The 20,764-nt window shown below is 65.9% G+C and overlaps 1 protein-coding gene and 1 long non-coding RNA gene across 7 annotated transcripts; one reads left to right on the top strand and one right to left on the bottom strand.

Moving 5' to 3' along the window:
• Positions 1 to 723: 723 nt before the first annotated feature.
• Positions 724 to 6,942, bottom strand: LOC139999676 (uncharacterized). The gene is made up of 2 exons (XR_011805171.1): positions 5,865 to 6,942; positions 724 to 1,549 (listed from the first exon to the last, which is right to left on the bottom strand). It is a non-coding gene; the product is annotated as an uncharacterized lncRNA (long non-coding RNA).
• LOC101790203 (signal transducer and activator of transcription 5B) lies at positions 3,854 to 20,516 on the top strand. Of its 6 annotated transcripts, none has more exons than XM_038168723.2 (19): positions 3,854 to 4,004; positions 13,895 to 14,032; positions 14,204 to 14,360; positions 14,456 to 14,545; positions 15,241 to 15,415; positions 15,496 to 15,626; positions 15,702 to 15,853; positions 15,947 to 16,102; positions 16,206 to 16,385; positions 16,493 to 16,580; positions 16,827 to 16,949; positions 17,085 to 17,177; positions 17,334 to 17,540; positions 17,927 to 18,021; positions 18,103 to 18,233; positions 18,546 to 18,701; positions 18,933 to 18,984; positions 19,289 to 19,396; positions 19,497 to 20,516. In XM_038168723.2, exons 2-19 carry the CDS (start codon positions 13,905 to 13,907, stop codon positions 19,621 to 19,623), a joined length of 2,349 nt encoding a protein of 782 aa, XP_038024651.1. In that variant the 5' UTR covers positions 3,854 to 4,004; positions 13,895 to 13,904; the 3' UTR covers positions 19,624 to 20,516. The 6 variants fall into 6 exon arrangements, with proteins under 6 accessions (XP_038024651.1, XP_038024646.1, XP_038024648.1 ...); XM_038168718.2 differs by having other exon boundaries at positions 18,546 to 18,716; XM_038168720.2 differs by lacking the exon at positions 3,854 to 4,004 and adding an exon at positions 6,993 to 7,134 and having other exon boundaries at positions 18,546 to 18,716.
• The last annotated feature ends 248 nt before the right edge of the window (positions 20,517 to 20,764 follow it).

The following is a 20,764-nucleotide window of genomic DNA, read 5'->3' as shown; positions in this document are numbered from 1 at the left end:
TTAAGACCCTCGAGATGCCACTTAGAGGAGAAGGCCGCTGCGCTTGTGCTCCTCACGCTCATGCTCCAAACAGAGGAGGCAGGAGAGGCAATTTTCTAGGAAATCAATTACGAAGCCCCGTGCTCCCTCTCTCCCCTCAATGCGCAGCATCACCCGGCATCCTGTTGAGCTCATCCGAGATGACAAAGCGCTCGGCCACAGCTCAGCCTGGACACCGTTCACCTTCCAGATGCTTTTTGAGGCTTCCCGAAGGCCGTTGTGAGAGGAGCCGGGTGTTTTGCTGCATGGGGTGGGCTGGATATGGCCCCTCCAGCCCTCTCCGAGGCGCCGCTGTGCCCTGCGCCATTGGGGATGCCGAAGCTTGGCCCCAGTGCTACCTCTCCCATCCGTGGGGTCTCCCTGCTTGGCTCCCAGCCCCAAATGGCAGAGGTGGGAGCCGAGGGCTGGCCTCACACCCCAGGAGCCTCCCCTGCTGTTTGCAGGATCTGTCCTGCCGGGATGGATCCTGGAGAGCCTCCCCCAGCGCAGCCGCAGGGCTGGGCTGGGGCTGCCCTCTCGCAATGCGCAGTGTGCCCGGTCCTGTCCTCCCTCCAGAAAGGAAAATTTCCCTCCTGTAACTTTTTCGCCAGCCAGCTCGGAGTTTTCCCTGGGATTTGCTTTCATGTGATTTGATTCCATTGCCCTTTCAGGATAGAGGAACTCCGCTTTCACTCCCATCATTAATTTCTTCCTTTTTTTTTTCCCTACTAAAAAGGGGTGGAAGAAGTCAGAGGAGAGCGATCACACAAAGGTTCGTGTTCATCTCCCAGCCTTTCCATGTGCCTCGTGCCCTTCCTGATCACCAGGAGCCGCTGCCCCAGGGCCCGTCCCTCGCTGGTGGTGCCGGCGACCTTGATTTTCTCGGCCAGAGCAGCCAGTGCCTGGCTGACTGCGCTGGGAGCTTTCATGGGCCAGGGATTGTGAAAGCCGTTTGTCCGTGTGATGCAACTCGTGGAGTGGGAGCTTTCCTAGTAAAGGCAGAGAGGGCAGGGAGAGCAAGCCTTCTGTTGATTTCTTCTCTTTTCCTTTGTCTTAGTGGAAAATAAAGTCCGTCTGTGGCTCACCGGGCTCCCGGCTCACCTCCCCACGATGTCTGGATCACAGTGGGAGTGCTGGGGAAGGCGGCCAGGGCTGGCTGGCAGCAGCTCAGCAGCGATGTGTCAGCCCCGGGTGCAGGAGGTGCTTCCCCAGCGTACCCAGAGTACCATTGCAGGGGAAAATGAGCTGCAAAGCAACATTTTGCAGCTGGTTTTGGATGGAGCAGGTGTTGGGGTGGTGCCTGCTCGCTCCGCAGATGTTTATTTTTTGGATATTTTGGATGCTGCGAGTTGGGACTGGAGATGGGCTGCGGCTGGGGGTGTCAGCGTGGGCAGCAAAACCCAGCCCCAGGGCCTGGAGGCTGTGGAGGCCAGGGCAAAGCTGTTCCTTGGCTCACCAAAGCTGTGGCTGCAGGACAAGAGAGTCCAGAGCATCCCACTGGGTTCCAGCTCCCACTGCTGCAAGAGAAAGACTTAAAACACAAAAGCGACAGACAAAAAATACAAATGCAGGGGTGAGAACATGGGGCCATGCTCCTACACGATTGCAGAGCGATTTGCAATTGCTGGCTCATTAAGCAGGCTGCTAACGATCCTGCCCCAGCACTCCCACCACCACAGCGAGGAGAGCAGAGCCCTTTTCTCCCGGCTTCCCTGCTGTGGCCGGCGCGGTGCCGGCGAGGCGCAGCCCTGTGCGCCCCGCTGAAGTTCCCTCCAGAGTTTTTTTTTCAGGCCGCAGAAGATTAACTGGTAACGAAAGTGAAAGCCCAGGAGATCCCATGAGGCTGGCGAGAGCGCTCAAGCAGAAATGAGCACGGCACGTATTGCTTCCTGCCCCGCCACCGCTGTGCCGCGCAGCAGCCTGCCCTGCTGCCGGGGTGCCCCATCACCCTTGGGTGCCCCATCACCCTTGGGTGTCCCATTGCCCTGGGTGCCCCATTTTCCCCTGCCCTTGCTCCCATCCTCCTCGTCCTGCTGGTGCAAGAGGTTGTGGCAGGGTTGGGGACCTGCTGCCGGCTGTGGTGCGGAGCCAAGCTGACCCCCTCCGGCTGTGCCCGTGGTCCTCATGGTGCCAGCCCGGGGATTTGCATCAGGAGAGGGCACGGCCATCCCGGTGGGGTGGGCGAGCTCATTTCACGTGGTGGGCGCAGTGCAATCGCCCAGTACTGCAGCAGCGAGGAGGGGACGCTGGGCACCGTGTCCTGGAAGAGCGGGTGCTGAGAAACCCTGCAGGTGCTGCCGTGCAGGGCCAACCTCTGGTCCTGCAGCAGCTCCAGCCTCAGCCACTGCCCGAACCTGGCCGTGCTCTGATGGGACGTGCAGCTCTGGTGGCACTTGGGGACGGTGCTGTCCCCACCTTTTGGGTTGCTTCAGTCACCCCGGAGCTCCCTGGGCTGGCGCAACCGCAGCTTTCCCTGCCACCCAAGCAGCCCCAACCCCATGCTCCTGGCACGGGGCAGCCCTCACGTGCTCGTCGCTGATTTACCAGAAATAAGGAAGTCTGCACAGCCAGTGGGATTTGGGGTGCTGGAGTTACTCATCCTGCATCTGAGCAGCGATTTCCTTTCTCGCGTGCAAACCCTGCCACGGCCTCCCCGGCCCCGAAGGAGACCTGCTGGGGAGAGGCTCCGTGTGAGCAGGAAGCAGCCCAGGCCTGCAGGCAGCGGAGCACAAAGAAACCAGGCAGAAACCCTTCTTGGGGCTAAAGGCAGCGTCCCCAGCTCCGCCGCAGCCCCAAAACCAGCAGGATGCAGCGCGGAGGGGCCGGCTGGCACTGGTGGAGGGGCGAAGAGCCCGTCCTGCGGGCAGGGGCGGCGGCGAGGGGGATGCTGGAGACCGGTGCCCGGTGCTGCTGGGGGCTCCCCCGTTAGGTGCTGGTGTTGGGGTAGATCCCCCCAGTAGAAGGATCCCGTGCACGCTGCCAGATCCCAGTGCTGGTGCAGGCTGGAGCCCATGCTCAGTACCATTTTGGACACCCCCCTGCCCAGTACCAACGCCCAGTACTATCTGGGGCTCCCCTTGCACCCAGTGCCAATGTTTGGGGTTGTTTTTCTCCCCTCCTGTAGCGAGGACTAAAGCTTGCAGCTCCTTTGGTGCCAGTGCCAATGCCCAGTGCCCGGGGCTGTGCTGGTGCTGGTCCTGGTGCCGGTGTCGGTGCTGGTGCCCAGTGCTGGTGCCAGCACCCAGTGCTGCTGCCAACACTTGGAACCTGGTGCCAGTGCCGGGTACCGGTGCCAGTGCTCAGTGCCCAGTGCCAGTACCCGGTACCAGTGCCAGTGCCCAGTACAGCTGCTCGTCCCCAGTGCCTGGTACCAGTACTGCTGATACCGATGCCCAGATGCGGGTGCCCAGAGCCATTGCCAACACCCAGTGCCCAGTGCCTGAACCTGGTACTGGTGCTGATGCCTGGTGCCGGTGCCCAGTACCGGTACCAACACCTGGTTCCCAGTCCCCATGAGGGCACCTGGTGCCCAAACCCGGTACCAGTACCGATACTGGTGCCAATACCCAGTGCCTGGTGTCCTAACCTGGTACCAGTACCAATGCCTGGTGCTGGTGCCCAGTGCCTGGTGCCCAAAACTGGTACCAGTACCAATACCCAGTGCCGGTGCCCAAACCTGGTACCGGTACCGATGCCCGGTGCTGGTTCCCAGTCCCCAGTGCCCGGTGCCGGTTCCCAATCCCCATTCTGGAGCCCGGTGCCCTGTGCCTGGGGGGGGCGGCGGTGCCGGGCGGGGCGGTGCCGGGCGGCGGGGGCGGGCCGAGCGGGGCCGAGCGGGGCCGGGCCGGGCCGGGCGGCGGCGGGGGGGGGGCGGCGCAGGCAGCGGCGGCGGCGGCGGCGGCGGCCGGAGGGGGCAGAGCGGCGGCGGAGCCGAGCGCCGGGAGCCGCCGGAGCCAGCGGAGCCGCAGCCGCCGCCGCGGCCGCAGGTAGGGGCTGAGCGGGGTTCCCCGAACGGGGCCGTTCCGAGCCGTTCCGAGCCGTTCCGTACCGGGCCCGCTTTCGCTTTCCGCGGCCGTAAACAGGGCGCGGGGGGCGGCCGGGCCGAGCCGTGCAGCGCCGCCGCGCTCCCGGGGCCCGGGGGCGATGCGGGGGGCACCTGCGGCCGTGCCAAGGCGCCGTCGGGGGTTTCGGTGCCGTTTGGTTTCTTTTTTTTTTTTTAATTTAGTTTTTTGGGTTTTTTTTGCTTTCTTTTCTTTTTACATTTTTTTTTCTCTCCCCCCCTCCTTTTGGTAAATATTTTGGCTGTTTCGTAACTCGCGGCGGCCAAACGCAACTTCGCGGCGGGGCCCGGCGCAGGGCCCTTGGCCTCGCTTCTTTCGACGGCGAAACGGGACCGGGAGCCCCGGCGGCGGCAGCGCCTGGCCTCCGCCTTCCCCGGTCCCCCCCGGGTGCCTCCGGCGCCCCCCGGAGCCCGGCAGGTGCGGGCCGGGCCGGGCGCACGCCCCCGCGGGGGGCGCGGACTTTACGCGGCCGCTGCGCGGAGCCCGGCGGGGGTCACGGCGCATCCCGGACCCGGGGGGGGACACGGAATTGGGGGGGGAAACAGGACCGGGAGCGGGCACACGGGACCGGGGGGGGCGGGGGGCGGCGTCTACAGGGCTGGAGCCACCGAGGACGCGGTGGTGTGGGAAGGGGCCACTTGTCAGCGGCTCTGCCCCAAGGGAGGAAACTCGAAAAGTGCTTAAATAATGTTTGGGGAGGTTGCATGTGCGCTGCCCAGGAGAGCCTGGCACCCCTCCGAGCATGGGGGGGGGGGGGGGCGCAGGGCAGCCCCCTCCTGCTCGCTGGTGCTCGGGAGCGCGGCGTCGTGCCGCTGGGCAGAGCCTCAGCGGGATGGAAAATAAATCCCTCGTCCAAGATGGGAGCGGTGAGAGCGCCCTGGCGTGCAGCGCCCGGTGGCCTTTCACCCAACTCGTTTGCCGGCCGGCGTTAGCAGCAGGGCTAATTACAACCCCTCGGGAGCGAGAGCCACCTGTCAGATAGGATATAGGAGCTGTCAGGGCCCCGCATGGGTCCGGCCAGCCGGCGGGCCCGTGCCAAGCAAGGCTCTCCGGGTGCTCCTGGCCACGCTGCAGGGCCCCCCCTGGGTGCCAGCACCCAGCCCTGGGTGAGGGCTCGTCCCCGGGGGCATGGCCCAGCTCAGGCACCTCCGCCTGATCTGCTGACGGCGGTAACACCTCCGATGGCAGCGTGGAGCTGAGGCCGTTGGCTCCTGAGAGCTTGCGGTCGGAGCCCCGCGTGCCCCACCTTGCTCAGGAGAGCCCCGTGGCTTGGGGAGGGGAGGTGACCCCCGGCAATTTGCCCGCGGCTCTTGGCTGTCATCGATGGGCCGTGCTGTGGCGTGGCATAACCAAAGCATGGCACGAGGCAGCAGGGCTCACCCGTGGCAGGACATGGCTCAGAAAGTCCCCGGGAGCCTGTGGAGCACCTGGGGCTTTTGGAGGATGACGACTGGAGCAGAGCCACGGTGCTGCCCGGCCCCCATGCTCGGGGGGAACGTGGGTTAAACCCCAACACGCCATCAGCTCTTGGCGACGTCCTTGGGAAGCCCAGAGGATGTGAGCATGCGTGCTTCTCTCCAGCAGCACGCTGTGGGCCGTGCTGGTGCAGCAGGACACCCCTGGCCCCCCTGCCAGCCCTGCACCTCCAGCAGAGCTCGTGGCTGCAGCATGGAGCTGTGCAAGCCCTGGTGCTGGCTCCTGCACGAGGCATCTGGCACGGGGTGGTTGGAGAGCCTGGCCCGTGCCGTGGGGACCGGGGAAGCAGCCTGGCACAGCAATCCTTACCTGGAGGTGCTGGAAAGGTGCTTGGGGCCCGGTGCTTTGCTCTAGGATCAGGAGATGAAGGTTTTAGGGGTGTCTGCTTCACGCACCCATGGGGGAGCTGCAGCAATCTCCGGGGCTCCCAAAGCTGGCAGGATCCCAGCCTGACTTGTTTTGGCTCCCGAGTGCCCGCCACCAGGATGGAGACCCTCACCGTGGGCTCTGCAAGCATCCCTGCAGCTCGGGGCTTGCCCCCAGCACTGGGGAGGCGACTGGTTGTGCTGTGCTGCACAATGTGGGAGGAGGAGCTCCCGCTGAGACCGAGAGGCGTCAACAGCCTGACCCTGGGGGTCCCCACGCTGGAAGCGAAGCAGGGAGCGATGGGGCTGCTGTCACCAGCGCTGCGTTTTGTGGCTTTTCCTCTGCTGTGGTCCCTCGGGGGGTGCCTGGCTCCCTGGCAGCTGCCTCTGGAGCTGTGTCACCGGCTTCAGAGCGCCTGTTTTGTCCCTCTGCAGCACGACGCCGGTGCCTCGGGGTGGGCTGTGGCCCCACTGGGGATGATGCTCTGCGCCGTGAGTGAGACGGAGCCACTGCAGGGACCTTCCCCTCGCGCCGCAGGGGAAGTGCTGACTCCAAACAGGCTGTGAGGTCCTCGCCGTGGGGTTTCCCAGCTCTCTCTCGAGTGATAGCAAAACCCAGATACCCTGCTCGCGAAAAAATCCCTGCTCCTTGTACTCCTGCCCCGCGTGGGCGGCCGGGCGGTGAGCGGTGACTGTGCCGTGCGCTGCGTACAGTAAAGCGGCCCCGTCAGCTGGGAAATGACTTTTTGCTCTGCAAGGAATTACTGTAAGCCTTCGAGGGGCCTCGCAGCAGTCCCCGGGCACAGCAGGAAGGTGGAGTGGGGGTGCCTGCATTGCAGGGGCACCGTCCCCTTGCCCGAGGGGCTCCTGGGGGTGCCAATGCCCCTCCTGGCTCCCCCCCGACTAAGCTGGGGGTCAGGGCTGGGCTCTGGCCCCAGAGGCTGTGCCGGCTGCTGGCTGGGCTCAGCCTGCCCCAGGGCTCCAGCATGCTCCAGGAGGAGCAGCCTCGACAGCTGTAATGTTTCTGTGGCGTGCCTTTCCTTTCATGGGGTGTCTATTTTGCAACCCCCAAGTGTTTTGATCCCGGGAGGAAGGGGGGGCGGGGGTGTTCACCCTGGCACCGCGTGTCCGGTGCAGGGATCCAAGCCGTGCCGGGCATGCCCCGTCTTTTACATGCAGCAACAGTTCTAGCAACATCTGCTGGCTGATAAAAGGTACGTTTGCCGTGAACTGCTTCTCCCTGCCGCGTTGGGAAATGTCGAGGGGGAGGCACACATGTGAACACGGCTTCCTGGCCGATAGGGGTGAGCCGAGTTGCTGATAAAGCAGAATCCACCCATCTAGCTGCACCAGAGGGGCCGGGAGCGCCGGCTGCCTGCAGCAGGGCGTGCTTCTCGCCCCGGGGGCGCGCTCTCCATCCACGCGGCCCGGGAGCGATGCGCGGCCACCTGGGATGCCGCAGCCCCCCCGATGGGTGACATGGTCACGACGCTGCTCCCCGCTCTGAAGCGCTCGCTGGTGAGTTTTGCAATCTCTCCATTTCTCGCCGTGACCTCGCGTCTTCTCCTCGTTGCGCTACGTAAAGGCCGGGCTCCGGCAGGGCTCTGCCTGGGGAGGGAATTGGGGAAAAGGCTGGTGCTCGGCCGGGGCTGGGAGCGCCTGCGTGGCCCCGGCGGCTTTGTGTTCCTCTGTCTGCAAAGCTTTTACAGGGAAAAGCTTTGTGGCACATCTCAGCCTCTCGCTTGTGGCACATCGCAGCCCCTCGCCCGGGCTCAAACACAGCTGTAAAACGATCCCTGGCCTGCTTGTTGTTCAGCCCTGGCGCTTTGGGGCTCGACGGCACAGCTGCCTCGGCCCCGGCACGCTCCTTTTATAAACCCATTCGTCACCAAGGCCTCTTAGAAATGTTTAGGAGGGGGATTCACGGTGCAGCCCGCGCTCTTGTGGCCAGTGGCACCGCTGAATTCGGGGCCGTGGTGCCCCTGGGTGCTGCTCCCGTGGGCAGAGCAGGCGCTGCCGTCCCACGGAGCGCCGCCGGCTCCAGCTCCTGGGCTGTGCTTTGCCTCCTGAACGCTGCAGGGGGGTCGCACTGCCCTGCCCGGACCCCCAGCAGGAGCCACAGCACGGCACGGACAGGACCCGGCTGGTTTTTGATCCCTGTGGTTGTGGGGTCACATCCCCACGGTGCCGCTCCGCGGGGTGGCTGGGGCGTGCGCCGGGCACTGGGAGCGTGAAGGCAAACGCTGAGCCCTACTGCCATCGTGCGAGGGACCCCGGGGTGCTGTTAGGAATGAGATTTTGTTGCCTCAAACATCCGTGTTTTGGCTTTTTGTTCCCATTCTGACGAGTTCCCTCTGCTCCCGGCTTCCCTGGCTGTTTGTGTGCCCCCTCCTCCTGCTGCCCCGCTCCCAGAGCACCTCCCCGCGGGGCTGCGTTGTGGCACCTGCACCTCAGCTCCTAAAAACTCCCCAAAAATACCCTAAAGTGCCTGCCTGGTGTGCCGCAGCAGGGCGGGAAGCCTCGGCATGCACGCACCGCCAGCAGGCAGTTTTCCTCCTGACCGGGCACGCAAATTGGCTGCTCGTCGGCACCCGAGGGAGCCCAGGTGCTGCCAGCTGTGCCGGGACCCCTGGGGGAGGCAGAGGGGGGGTCACTGCGGGTCCCCCGGTGGTGGCTCCTGCACGTCCCCCCCCCTGGGATGCAGCGGGGCCGCGGGTGCCTGCGCTGCCCCGTCTGGGCTCCGCGCTGCAAATCCCACTTGGCAGGTAACTGGCTTAGCCCGATTGTGCGCGCTCGCTGAGGCATGGCAGATAAAATGAAATTGTGTCTCCAGCCCCAAATCGGGACTAATTCGACGCTGCGATGAGCTTAATCCTCGCTGCCTTCCGATCAGCCCAGCCCTCCCGGGCTTGTGCTGGGTCTGGGCAGGAATTAGCGACGTGTGGGTGCAGGGTGGGGGGGGACACGGGTTCCAGGTGGTCCCCTCTGTGCCAGCAGGGGCTGGCACCGTGTCCGACGGGTGCTGCACCCCCAGCTGCTGCCTTCCCGAGGTGTAGGGCAGGGCTGGGGGCTCGGTGTGTCGGGGAAAATACTTGGCTAGACGTGCGGGGTTGGGGTGAGCCATGGGGGGCAGCGGGGGGCTGCTCCTGCAGCACACGGGAGCTGTCGTCTCTCAGCCCCTGGATTTGAGGGATTTCTCCGGGATTTCGTTGGGTATTTTGGTGGTTTTGTTATTACGCAGGTTTCTGGCCCTTTGTGGTCGGGAGGGAAAATCTGCAGAGGGGAGCCAGGCGTTCCCCAAGGCTGCAAATGCCAGAGGGCAAAATCAAACCCGGCGCCGGTGGCTCGTAGTAGTGTCACCTGAAGGCAGTCCCTGCTGCCACCCTGAGTCACCGGCTGCGGGTTTTTGGGTGGCAGCGCTGCTCCCTGCCCATGCTGAGGCTGCGCAGGGGACGTGGGACGCTGCCACCTACGTGCGCGGCCAGCTTCTCCCCCTGGACAGCGTCAGGCCATGTTTGGGGTTTCCTTGTTCCTGTCGGAGCTCAAGTTCTCCATTTTGGCTCCCAAAGCCGCCGGCCCACAGGGCCGCTGCCGGATGGGAGAGCCCAGAGCCCTCGGCCCTGCCTTGGGGAGGAAATATTGAATTTTCAGAGCCGCCGATGCCTCGTCCGTGAGCCCCCAGTTCCCCTGCCCCAGCACGGACGCTTTCCAGAGGGGGCTGCAGGCTCGAGGCGGGCAGGGCACCGACCCCGCTGCCTCCCTCGATGCTGCCAGGGCCGAGCCCTCGGCCGCCGCCGCTCTGGTGCACGAGGCCACCAGGAGCCATCGGGGCGCCGCGCTTCTAGAAGGAGCTCACCTCCTGCGCCCGGCGCTGCCTCCACCTCTCGACCGAAAGCTGGAAACCACATGCAGGCGTAGAAGGGGCGAGCCGCGCCAATTCCAGTGCCGGCTGCCCTCCACGGCTCGCTGGGGAGCTCGCTGAGGAGCTTGGAGCAGGCAGGGGGGGAGCCGGGGGTTGCTCTCCAGGGGCTTTGCCCCGGTGCCGTGCGCCGCGAGCGGAGCCGTGGGGCGCAGGTGAGTCCAAGCCCTCCATCCCTCCCGCATCCCTCCCACCTCAGTCCTCCAGGTCCTTCCCCGGGTGCTCTCCGGGTGTGGGGGCACCGGGGGGGGACTCAGCCCCACGGGGAGAGGCCGTGCCCTGCTGTGGGGTTAAGGAGCAGGGGGCGCCGGCCCCGTGCCCCCGGCTGCACCATGCAGGCGGCAGCGGAGGAAGCTGCCGGAGCCCGGCGCTGCCCGACTGCGCAGGCAGCTGACATTTTGGAAGGAAATAGCTGCTCTCAGCTCCTTCCTGTAGCTCGCAGCCTGCGAAACGGCCGCAACGGGAGCCCGGCTGCGCCGGCAGTGCCTGCCCGGAGCCGTGGCCGGGCTGCCCCCCCGGGTAGGGGGGCCGCAGCGGGCAGAGCAGCGCTGACCCCGGTGAGTACGGCCACGGGACGGGCACCCAGCCAGTGGTGCCGGTCTGGTGCTGTGGAGAAACCAGGAACCATACCCGGGGGTTCATCCAACACCCCAAATTTGTGTGGGGAGGCTGTGGCACGGCTGCCCGTGGGCTCCAGTCCCTTTTGGGTGCGTGCCGAGCCCTTTGTGTCCCCTCCAGGCAGGGCAGGACGTGGTGCGCAGCGGCCACGTGCGAGGCGAGGGGGCTGAGCTGGGGCAGCCCCGGGGGGGCTGAGCTGAGAGGGGCCGCTCCAGGGGGCTCCGTGCGTCCTCCAGGCATGCGTGTGGCGTGCAGGGGATGAGCGGGTGTCTGCAAGGGGGCTGGGGGGGGACCAGAGCCCATCCATGTGCCGAGCAGCCAGCGCTGGCTGCCAGCGTTACCATTCCCAGGGCTTGGCTGGGGGCTGGGGGCCGCATCCTGCCCCGGAGGGGAGCCAGCACGGGGCTGCCCTTCTCCGGGGGGGTGCGGGTTCCCACCCGGCGGGGACAGGCGTGATGCCCCCGGGGCAGGACCGGAGACACCCCCAAAGCAGCACCAACCCTGCGGGGAGCTCAGGGTCCGGCTCTGCGGCCGCCAGCGAGGCCGGCTCTGACCTGGAAGCGATCGTGGGCTCCCGGAGGTGCCGAGAAACCACGTGTCCCTGTGTTTACTGCGGCGGGCGCAGGGCTGCTACGTGCCGGCGGGACGGAGCCAGCACCGCTGGTGGGGCCCCGCGCTCCCCGCCGGGAAGGAAGCTGCACCCAGAACCCCCCCTCTGCGGGGCCGGGGGAGCGCCAGGCAAAGGGCAGCGCGGGAGCCACGGCGGCAGAGGGGCTGCACGGGGCTGGCGTGCTGGGGGGGTGTAGCCAGAGCCCTTTGGTGGGGGCCCCCCCCAGGGCTTTAGCTGGCTCTGCGGGGGGAGGGAAGGGAGCTGGGGCTGCATTCGGTGGCGGTTTTGGGGTGAGGGCAGGGGATGAGCCTGGGGTGTGAGCTGAGTGTCAGGAGTGCGCCGTGGCTGTGCCACGAGCACCCCACAAGCATCCCACGGTTGTGTGCCACCAGTGTCCTGCGAGCACCCCATAGCTGGGTGTCCCGAGCACCCCATGGCTGTGCCATGAGCACCCCACGAGCATCCCACGGCTGTGCCATGAGCATCCCACAGCTCTGTGCCACGAGCATCCCATGAGCATCCCACGGCTGTGCCGTGAGCGCCCCACAAGCATCCCATCAGCACCCCCCGGCTCGCTGGGGCAGCAGCAGCCCCTAGGTGCAAGCCCTGGGGCAGGAGCTGCCCATGGTGGGGCTTTGCCGTGCTCGCTGCGCATGGGAACGGGAACGCGCCGCCGCCAGCCTCGCCCTGTGAGACATTTCCCTCCTTTTGTCTGCTCGCCCGTGGGCTTGGGTTTTCCTGCAGCACGCGATCCGGAGCTGGCCGCCAGCCCGCTGCCGTGTCTGAGAGGCTCCGGAGCTGCCAAGGGGGGCTTTGGCCATAACCCGGCCCTGCAAGTGTCCCTTGGCCACCCGCAATCCCACACCCTTCCGTGCGTTCCTCCCCATGTCCCCACCTTTACCCCGCCGGGAAACCTCTTTTAGGTGAATTTCACCCATTTTGCAGCCACTTTGGCAACGCCGATTGGGCAGCGGGGCCGCTGGACACTGAAGCATCCTCCACATCTCCCATCCTTCTCTTCACAGGCGTCCCCTGCCCGAGCTGTCCCCTCGGGGGCTGCCATCCCCGACCCCGACCCTTGTCCAGCCGCCGTGTGCGCAGCCTGGCAGGCGCTAAGTCACCGGCGAGCGAGTCGCTGTGGCTTGTTGAGCTGCTGCTGGTTAACCGAGCTGCGGTAATGGGTGGGATTACAGCTCGCTGCCAGCACTAAGTACATGCAAAGCAGCTTCAAACCACTGCAATTACCCGTCCCTTGCAATCGTTGGAACGTGCATGTGGCTGGGTGCTGCAGTTGGCCCCGGGTGCTGCTCGGGGGGGACGGTGCTGGTCCTGGGTCCGGCCGAGGCACCGATTGCTCTCGGGTCTTCCCCGGGGATGCAGGAGCGTGGGGCTGCTGGCAAAGCGCGGCACCTCGGCCGCTGTGTGGCCACGCTGCGGGCTCGGGATGCTCTGCGGGATGGGGATGCCCTTCGTGGGGCTTGCTAGGCCTTTTGGGATCGTGCTGAGGCTGTGGCTGGCTCTCATGGTGGGGAAGGTCCCCTTGTGACGGCGGGGGCTGGCTGTGGGCACCCTGCGGCTCCCCGGGGAGGTTTGCCAGTCTGGGGGTGCGGCACGGGAGACCAAAATGAGCCCGTGGATGCATTGGTGATGCTTTTTGGACATAGGGAGTGTGTCGGAGCCCATCTCGAGTGCTTTTTGGGGCTGTCCCCGCCGTCCTGCTCCCCTCGCCAGCACTGGCGTGCCGCTGGCTTGGTTTGCGCCCGGCTGCTCCCAGCAGCAACATTCACAGCTCCTGCTCCAAGGCCGCAGCCTTTTGTCCGCCCTGATGGCGAGCTGACCGCAGCGGCAGAGCAATACTTGTTGCTTAACAACCCGGTGAAGTGGAATAGGAAGCGCTCTGCTGCTGTGCGCTGGGAATGCATCACCCCCTTTGGATAGGAGGAGCAGCGTTTCTTTGGGTTTCGTCCGTGCCGATGCCCCTGCGCTGGGCTCGGGCTGCTCCCGGGGTTTCATCCGTTCCTGGAGCAGTAAAAAAACCATTCCTGGTGTTCCCTGCAGCTCTGCCAGCAGCAGCGTTTTCCATTGGTGCCTCTTATCAATCGCTCGCAATTGCTGACTGCCCGTACGCATCCTGCTGTCGGCCTCCCCCCTTTCCCTGCCCCTCATCGCTTTCGGTTTTTATTGCCTCCCCCAGGTCCTCCTTACCAGAAGGGTTTGTAACTCGGCGCCTTTTCCATGAATGTGGAAATGTTCCTTGCTTTTTATAGGGGAAAAAATCATTTATAGCCAACTGGGTTATTGTTCCTCTTCCTGTGCATGGGGTAGGGTGTGGAGGAAAGCTCTGGCTTTTCAGAGGTGCCGGCTCCCTGCTGCGTCTGGTGTGTGTGTGGCTGCCCCGTGGTGACCCAAGGGGCAGTGGGGATGCCAGGGCCACCCCAAAAAGCGCTTGGTAGAGCCCCACGCTGAGGTGCTGGGGCACAGGGTGGGCGGCTGTGCTGCTGTGTGACCACGGGGGCTGCTCCTGGCCGCGGGGGCTCCTCTCCAGCCCCCCCATCCCTCCTCACTTCCCTGGCCGTGCGCCCACGGCGCTGCAAAGGGAAACCATGGCTGCGTGGCGTGGCCGAGGCAGCAGAGCCTTGGCAGCAGAGCTCTCCGAGGGCTGTCCCTAGAAATCAGCGGGTGGCACGCAGCCGGGGTCCCCCTGTTCCCTGGCGGTGACTCCGGCAGCGCTCGGTGACGGAGAAGCCGAGAAGCTCCTGCAAATTTCTGGGGTGCTCAGTGCCTGGCACCCCCCGTGTGATGCCCACCCTCTGCGTGTCCCCGGCAGGTGGTGAGCCATGGCGGTGTGGATCCAGGCGCAGCAGCTCCAGGGCGAAGCCCTGCGGCAGATGCAGGCTCTCTACGGGCAGCACTTCCCCATCGAGGTGCGGCACTACCTGTCGCAGTGGATCGAGAGCCAGGCATGGTAGGTCGGGGGGGCACCCGTCCCCGTGGGTCCTGCTGCCCCCCACCCCACCACCAGCCTCGGCAGCGTCTGTGCCGGGGGGTCCCCGCTGTGCCGAGCTCCCCCCGTGGGGCCGGGCTGGCCTGATGCCATCGCTCTGTGTCCCTTTGTGTCCCCCCCCCTCCTCTCAAGGGACTCCATCGACCTCGACAACCCCCAGGAGAACGTGAAGGCGACGCAGCTGCTGGAGGGGCTGATCCAGGAGCTGCAGAAGAAGGCGGATCACCAAGTGGGTGAAGACGGCTTCCTGCTGAAGATCAAGCTGGGGCACTACGCCACGCAGCTGCAGGTGAGTGGGGACACGGGGGGGATGCGGCGGGTGGGGGCTAAAGGTGGGGGGGGGTCCTTGCCCCACGCCTGGCTCAATTTGCGTCTCCCCTGCAGAACACGTACGACCGCTGCCCCATGGAGCTGGTGCGCTGCATCCGGCACATCCTCTACCACGAGCAGAGGCTGGTGCGGGAGGCGAACAACGTGAGTGGGGGCTGAGGGCATCAGCATTTGTGGGGGGGGGAAGGATGTGGGTCCTGAGGGGTGGGGGCTTGCTGGGGGTCTCCGTCACCTGGGCTGTGGGAGCAGCCCTGAGGCAGGGGGTGCCCGGCACCCAGGTGGTCTGGGGAGGGTCCCTGTTGCCCCTCAGCTCCCAGGCGGGACGGGGAGGGTCCCCATTGCCCCCCAGCTCCCAGGCAGGTTGGGGAGGGTCCCCACTGCCCCCCAGCACCCAGGTGGGGCGGGGAGGGTCCCCACTGCCCCCCAGCACCCAGGTGTATTGGGGAGGGTCCCCACTGCCCCCCAGCACCCAGGTGGGTTGGGGAGGGTCCCCACTGCCCCCCAGCTCCCAGGAAGGGTGGGGAGGGTCCCCATTGCCCCCCAGCTTCCAGGTGGGTTGGGGAGGGTCCCCACTGCCCCTCAACTCCCAGGTGGGGCGGGGAGGGTCCCCATTGCCCCCCATCACCCAGGTGTATTGGGGAGGGTCCCCACTGCCCCCCAGCACCCAGGTGGGTTGGGGAGGGTCCCCATTGCCCCCCAGCTCCCAGATGGGGCGGGGAGGGTCCCCACTGCCCCCCATCACCCAGGTGTATTGGGGAGGGTCCCCACTGCCCCCCAGCTCCCAGATGGGTTGGGGAGGGTCTCCCAACCCATGCTGAGCGCTCGTGGTGCCCGTGCAGAGCCCCTCTCCGGCCGGCTCCCTGGTGGATGCCATGTCGCAGAAGCACCTGCAGATCAACCAGACCTTCGAGGAGCTGCGGCTCATCACGCAGGACTCGGAGAACGAGCTCAAGAAGCTGCAGCAGACGCAGGAGTACTTCATCATCCAGTACCAGGAGAACATGCGCCTCCAAGGTGGATTTGGGGACGGGGAGGGGACGGCGGGGACCCGGGCGCCGGCGGTGCTGGCCCTGACGCTGCGCCCCGTCCCCCAGCCCAGTTCTCCCAGCTCTCCCAGCTGGGTCCCCAGGAGCGCCTGTCGCGGGAGACGACGCTGCAGCAGAAGAAGGCGTCGCTGGAGGCTTGGCTGCACCGGGAGGCCCAGACACTACAGCAGTACCGCGTGGTGAGTGCCGGGGGAGCGTCCCCGTGCCGGCTGTGCCGCTGTCCCCGCGCCCCGTGACACCGTGCCGCCTCGCAGGAGCTGGCCGAGAAGCACCAGAAGACGCTGCAGCTGCTGCGCAAGCAGCAAACGACCATCCTGGACGACGAGCTGATCCAGTGGAAGCGCCGGCAGCAGCTGGCGGGGAACGGGGGTCCCCCCGAGGGTACCCTGGACGTGTTGCAGACCTGGTGGGTGCGCCGGGGGGGGGAGAAGGGGAGAAGCAGGGGGGGGTGCTGAGGCCCCGCACGGCGGGTGCTGAGCCTCGCTGCCCCCCTCCCCAGGTGCGAGAAGCTGGCGGAGATCATCTGGCAGAACCGGCAGCAGATCCGCCGGGCCGAGCACTTGTGCCAGCAGCTGCCCATTCCCGGCCCCGTGGAGGAGATGCTGTCGGAGCTGAACGGCACCATCACCGACATCATCTCTGCCCTGGTCACCAGGTAGAGGCGGCCTCCACGTGGGCTTCGGGGGGGGGTTTAGGGGGGCCGCTTGGGGGCCTTGGGCTTCTGTGCCCGCCTGCCCCTGACCCCCGTGCCCCCCCAGCACCTTCATCATCGAGAAGCAGCCCCCCCAGGTGCTGAAGACGCAGACCAAGTTCGCGGCCACCGTGCGGCTCCTGGTGGGGGGGAAGCTGAACGTGCACATGAACCCCCCCCAGGTGAAGGCCACCATCATCAGCGAGCAGCAAGCCAAGGCCCTGCTGAAGAACGAAAGCACCCGCAAGTAATGCCCTGGGGTGGGGGGTGGGGGGGACACACTGCAGCAGGACGCCGGGGGGGGGCTGCCCCCCCGTCCTGGTGGTCCCCCTGACCCCGCGTGTTCCTACGCAGTGAGAGCAGCGGGGAGATCCTCAACAATTGCTGCGTGATGGAGTATCACCAGGCCACCGGCACGCTCAGCGCCCACTTCCGCAACATGGTGAGAGCCCCCCCCGTGTCCCCGTGTCCCCCTGTCCCAACGCTCACCCCGTCTCCTGTCCCCTCGTGTCCCCACCCGTGCCGTGTCCCCCTGCGGTCACCCTTTGTGTTGCCATCCCTGCTGTGTGTCGTGTCCCCAGCTTCCCTCCCGTGTGCTCACCCCTCGTGTCCCCAGCTGTCCCCTGTCCCCCTGTGTCCCCAACTGTCCCCAGCTGCCCCCCTGTGCTCACCCCTCGTGTCCCTGCAGTCCCTGAAGCGGATCAAGCGCTCGGACCGCCGCGGCGCTGAGTCGGTGACGGAGGAGAAGTTCACCATCCTCTTCGAGTCCCAGTTCAGCGTCGGTGGCAATGAGCTGGTCTTCCAGGTGAAGGTAAAGCCACCAACCCCCGGCGAGCTGCGGGGCACCGTGCCCACGCTGTGGGGCTGGGCTGGAGCCATGGGGCGGCCGCGGTGCCCCACATCCCCTCCCACCTCAGCCCCGTGCCGCTGTCCTCCCTCCCGGCAGACGCTGTCCCTGCCCGTGGTGGTGATCGTGCACGGCAGCCAGGACAACAACGCCACGGCCACCGTGCTCTGGGACAACGCCTTTGCGGAGCCTGTGAGTGCCACCACCCATGGGGGGGGACCGGAGGGGCTCCGTATCCCCCCCCCGGGGGGCTGCGAGAGGGAGCAGGGCTCGCCTGGTGGGGCTGGGTGATGGCAGGGGGGCAGTGCTCCGTGCTGACCCTGTGCCGTGTCCCGTGCCCCCCCCCAGGGCCGTGTCCCCTTCGCGGTGCCCGACAAGGTGCAGTGGCCGCAGCTCTGCGAGGCGCTCAACATGAAGTTCAAGGCGGAGGTGCAGAGCAGCCGCGGGCTGACGAAGGAGAATTTGGTGTTCCTGGCGCAGAAGCTCTTCAACAGCACCAGCACCCACCTGGAGGATTACAGCAGCACCACGGTGTCCTGGTCCCAGTTCAACCGGGTGAGGGGGCGGCTCGGTGCCGGGGTGGGGGGGGTACGGGGAGCCCCGGGGTGCTGCCGTGCGCCGGGACCGAGGCTTTGCTACGCCCACAGTGCCAGCGCTTGTGCCGAGGGATGGGATGGGGCATGGGATGGGGCAAAACCCCTCCCAGGGTTTTGTCAGAGTGGTGCAAAACCCAACCAGGAGCCGGCTGCAGCGGGGCAGAGGCTTTGCCTGCTGTGCTCGGATGATTATGAGGGGCTGGAGCCGTGCTCTGTGCCCTCGGAGAGGCATTGCTGGTGTCCCCCCGGTGCTGTGCCGTGGGGCTGGGCGCTGCTACAAGGCCAGCTGGTGTGTGAGCTGTGTGTCTGGAGACAAGAGTGCTCATTTTCTGGGCATTTCACCAGGAAAACCTGCCCGGGAGGAATTACACCTTCTGGCAGTGGTTCGACGGCGTGATGGAGGTGCTGAAGAAGCACTTGAAGCCGCACTGGAACGACGGGTAAGAGCCTTCCCCCCCACCCCGTGTGTGCCGCCCCGTGCCCCCCCCACACACACACCCTGATGCCCTCGCTGTGCCTAGGGCCATTCTGGGCTTCGTCAACAAGCAGCAGGCGCACGACCTGCTCATCAACAAGCCCGACGGCACCTTCCTCCTGCGCTTCAGCGACTCGGAGATCGGCGGCATCACCATCGCGTGGAAATTCGACTCCGGTGAGTGCAGCCCTCAATTTTTCCCCTACCCTATGCTTGGCTTTCCCAGTTTGGGCACCGATGCGCCCCCGTCCATGGGGCTCGTGGTGGTCCTTCGGCACCTTCTGTGTGTCCCCTCGGTGCCAGCACCGTCACCGCCGGGCACACGGTGCCCCTGTGAGGACACAGCTGCCCCCAGGTCCCTTGGCGAGCTGCGCCTCATCCCTAAATGCTGTAGGAAGGATAAAGCGCAGGAACCTGGGATTTTCTGGGCTGGTTTCGCAGTCACGGCGAGCCCCGGGCGTCATCGCGGTCCTCGCTCTTGTTTTCCAGCTGAGAGGATGTTCTGGAACCTGATGCCTTTCACCACCAGGGATTTCTCCATCCGCTCCCTGGCTGACCGCCTCGGGGACCTCAGTTACCTCATCTACGTGTTCCCCGACCGGCCCAAGGACGAGGTCTTCTCCAAGTACTACACGCCGGTTCTCTGTGAGTCCACGCCAGGTAGCGCTGCCCCTTCACCCCTCACGCATCCCTCTCTCTGCATCCTACCGGGGGGGAGCCTGGGCTCGCCGGCACCCCCCTGCCTGGGGCCGCATCCAGCCCGGGGGGGTGCCCTGCAGCTCGCCGTGCTGTGAGCCCCCAGCACGCGCCTCCTGCTCCAAGCCTCAGCGCTGCCTTTTTTTTTGGTTTTTTTTTTTTGTTTTTTTTTTGCTCTAGCTAAAGCCGTGGACGGGTACGTGAAGCCACAGATCAAGCAAGTAGTGCCAGAGTAAGTATGAGGCTGCACGGTCCCGTGGGAGCCAGCTCGGGGGCTTTGCATCCCGGCCCCCCCCAACCCTAGGGGTCAGCACTGGGGGGCGAGGAGAGAACAATGCCCGTGGCCAAGCCAGGGGGGCTTTCTGGGGGCTGCCCCAAAAAGACCGAATTCCCCCCAGCCAGCAGTGTTGGGACCTTGTTGGTCGCTGCTCTTTATGGGGACAAGGGTAGGGTTTGGGGTCTGGGTCCCTGCGGGGGGGTGGGCGAAGTTCCCGGGACGTACCCACATCCCAGCCCGTGCCACCTCGTCCCCGCAGGTTTGTCAGTGCATCAGGCGACGCTGCCCCCGGGGGGGCCACCTACATGGACCAGGCTCCTTCGCCCGCCGTCTGCTCCCAGCCCCATTACAACATGTATGCCCAGAAGTAGGTATCGGGTCCCTCATATGTGTGTCCCCCCCCAACTTCCAGCAGCCTGTCCCTAACCCCAAACCTCACCCCCCCCACCCCCCCGTGCCTCCCGCAGCCCCGACGCCGTGCTGGACCCCGAGGGTGACTTTGACCTCGACGACACCATGGACGTGGCCAGGCACGTGGAGGAGCTGCTGCGGCGCCCCATGGACAGTCAGTGGATCCCCCACGCCCAGTCGTGACCCCTGGGCGTCCCAACCCCATGCCAGCCCCCCCCCCCCCGGCGCTGCGGGGACTGTGCTGTGTTCGTGTCTCTGTGCCCAGCTGGGGGGGGGGGGGTGTCAGGCGGCGATGTTGGGGGGGGTCTCGCCCCCAGAGATTTGCTCTGTGCTGTCCAGAAACGCAGGGTGGTGTCCGGCTCTTTGGTGTTTATGCCCTTGTATAAAAGGCAGCGGATTTGTCGCATGTTCCCCCCCCCCCTCCACTCTCCCCCCCCCCCCGTGTTCCTTTTCAAAAAGGCCCAGCTTTGGCTTTCTGCTTCTGTGAGCACCGGCCCCCCCGGAGCTGCCCCGCTTCCCGTAGCCTTGTCCTGTGCCCCCCCCCCCAAAAAAAAAAAAAAAAAGTGGGGTTGCTCGGGGCGGGGGGCCGAGGGGGGGGCCTGGATTTGCTTTCTGCAGTCGTCACCAGGAATGTACGTGTGCGCCTTGGTGTTTTCAGCTCCTTGACTCTGTTCCCCAAGGGAGGGGGGGGGAGCATGGGGCGGGAGGGGGGGGGATATAGCCCGTGCTGGTGCTCTGCGCCATCGGGGGTCCCCTCCTGGACCTCATCTCCTCCTCTAGCCCCCCAAGGATTTCGGGAGCCCCCCCCCGGCTCCCAGCCCCGCTGTGTCCCCCTCTGGCCTCTCCAGCACCAGCGCAGCGAGGGGGGGGCAGAGCAGGAGGGGAACCGGAGAGGGGGCGGCAGGGACGGGCACGGGGTGGGGTGGGGGGGGGGGGGGGGCAGGATGGGAACCCTCCGTTCCCCCCCCCCCACCTCCTGCCTCGTCCCATCCGTGTCCCCGAAACTCTGGTTGCCTGGCGATGTTATTTTTCTACCACAGAGTAAATAAAGCACGGAATATTTTTGTAACACAAAAGCGCTGGCTTTCACGTGTGTCTTGGGGAGGGCGCAGCCCCCTGCCCTAATAAATTTGGGGGTTTGGGGGTGGGGGGGGGAAGGAGCCCTTTGTCTGCACCCCAGGGGGTCGGGCAGCAGGTGATGCTCTCGAGGTGAGCGTATGGGGAGGGGGCTTCTTTTTTCCCAGGGAAAAAGCAAAACAAATGGCACTATTTTATTATTATTTTTTAAAGCAAAGGAGCCGCCTCTTGCCGGGGTTTGGAGGGC

This window comes from Anas platyrhynchos, chromosome 28 (genome assembly GCF_047663525.1).
Source record: "Anas platyrhynchos isolate ZD024472 breed Pekin duck chromosome 28, IASCAAS_PekinDuck_T2T, whole genome shotgun sequence".
Taxonomy (NCBI): domain Eukaryota; kingdom Metazoa; phylum Chordata; class Aves; order Anseriformes; family Anatidae; genus Anas; species Anas platyrhynchos.
Note: the sequence above shows the minus strand (reverse complement) of the source record. Positions and strands in the feature narration are given on the sequence as shown.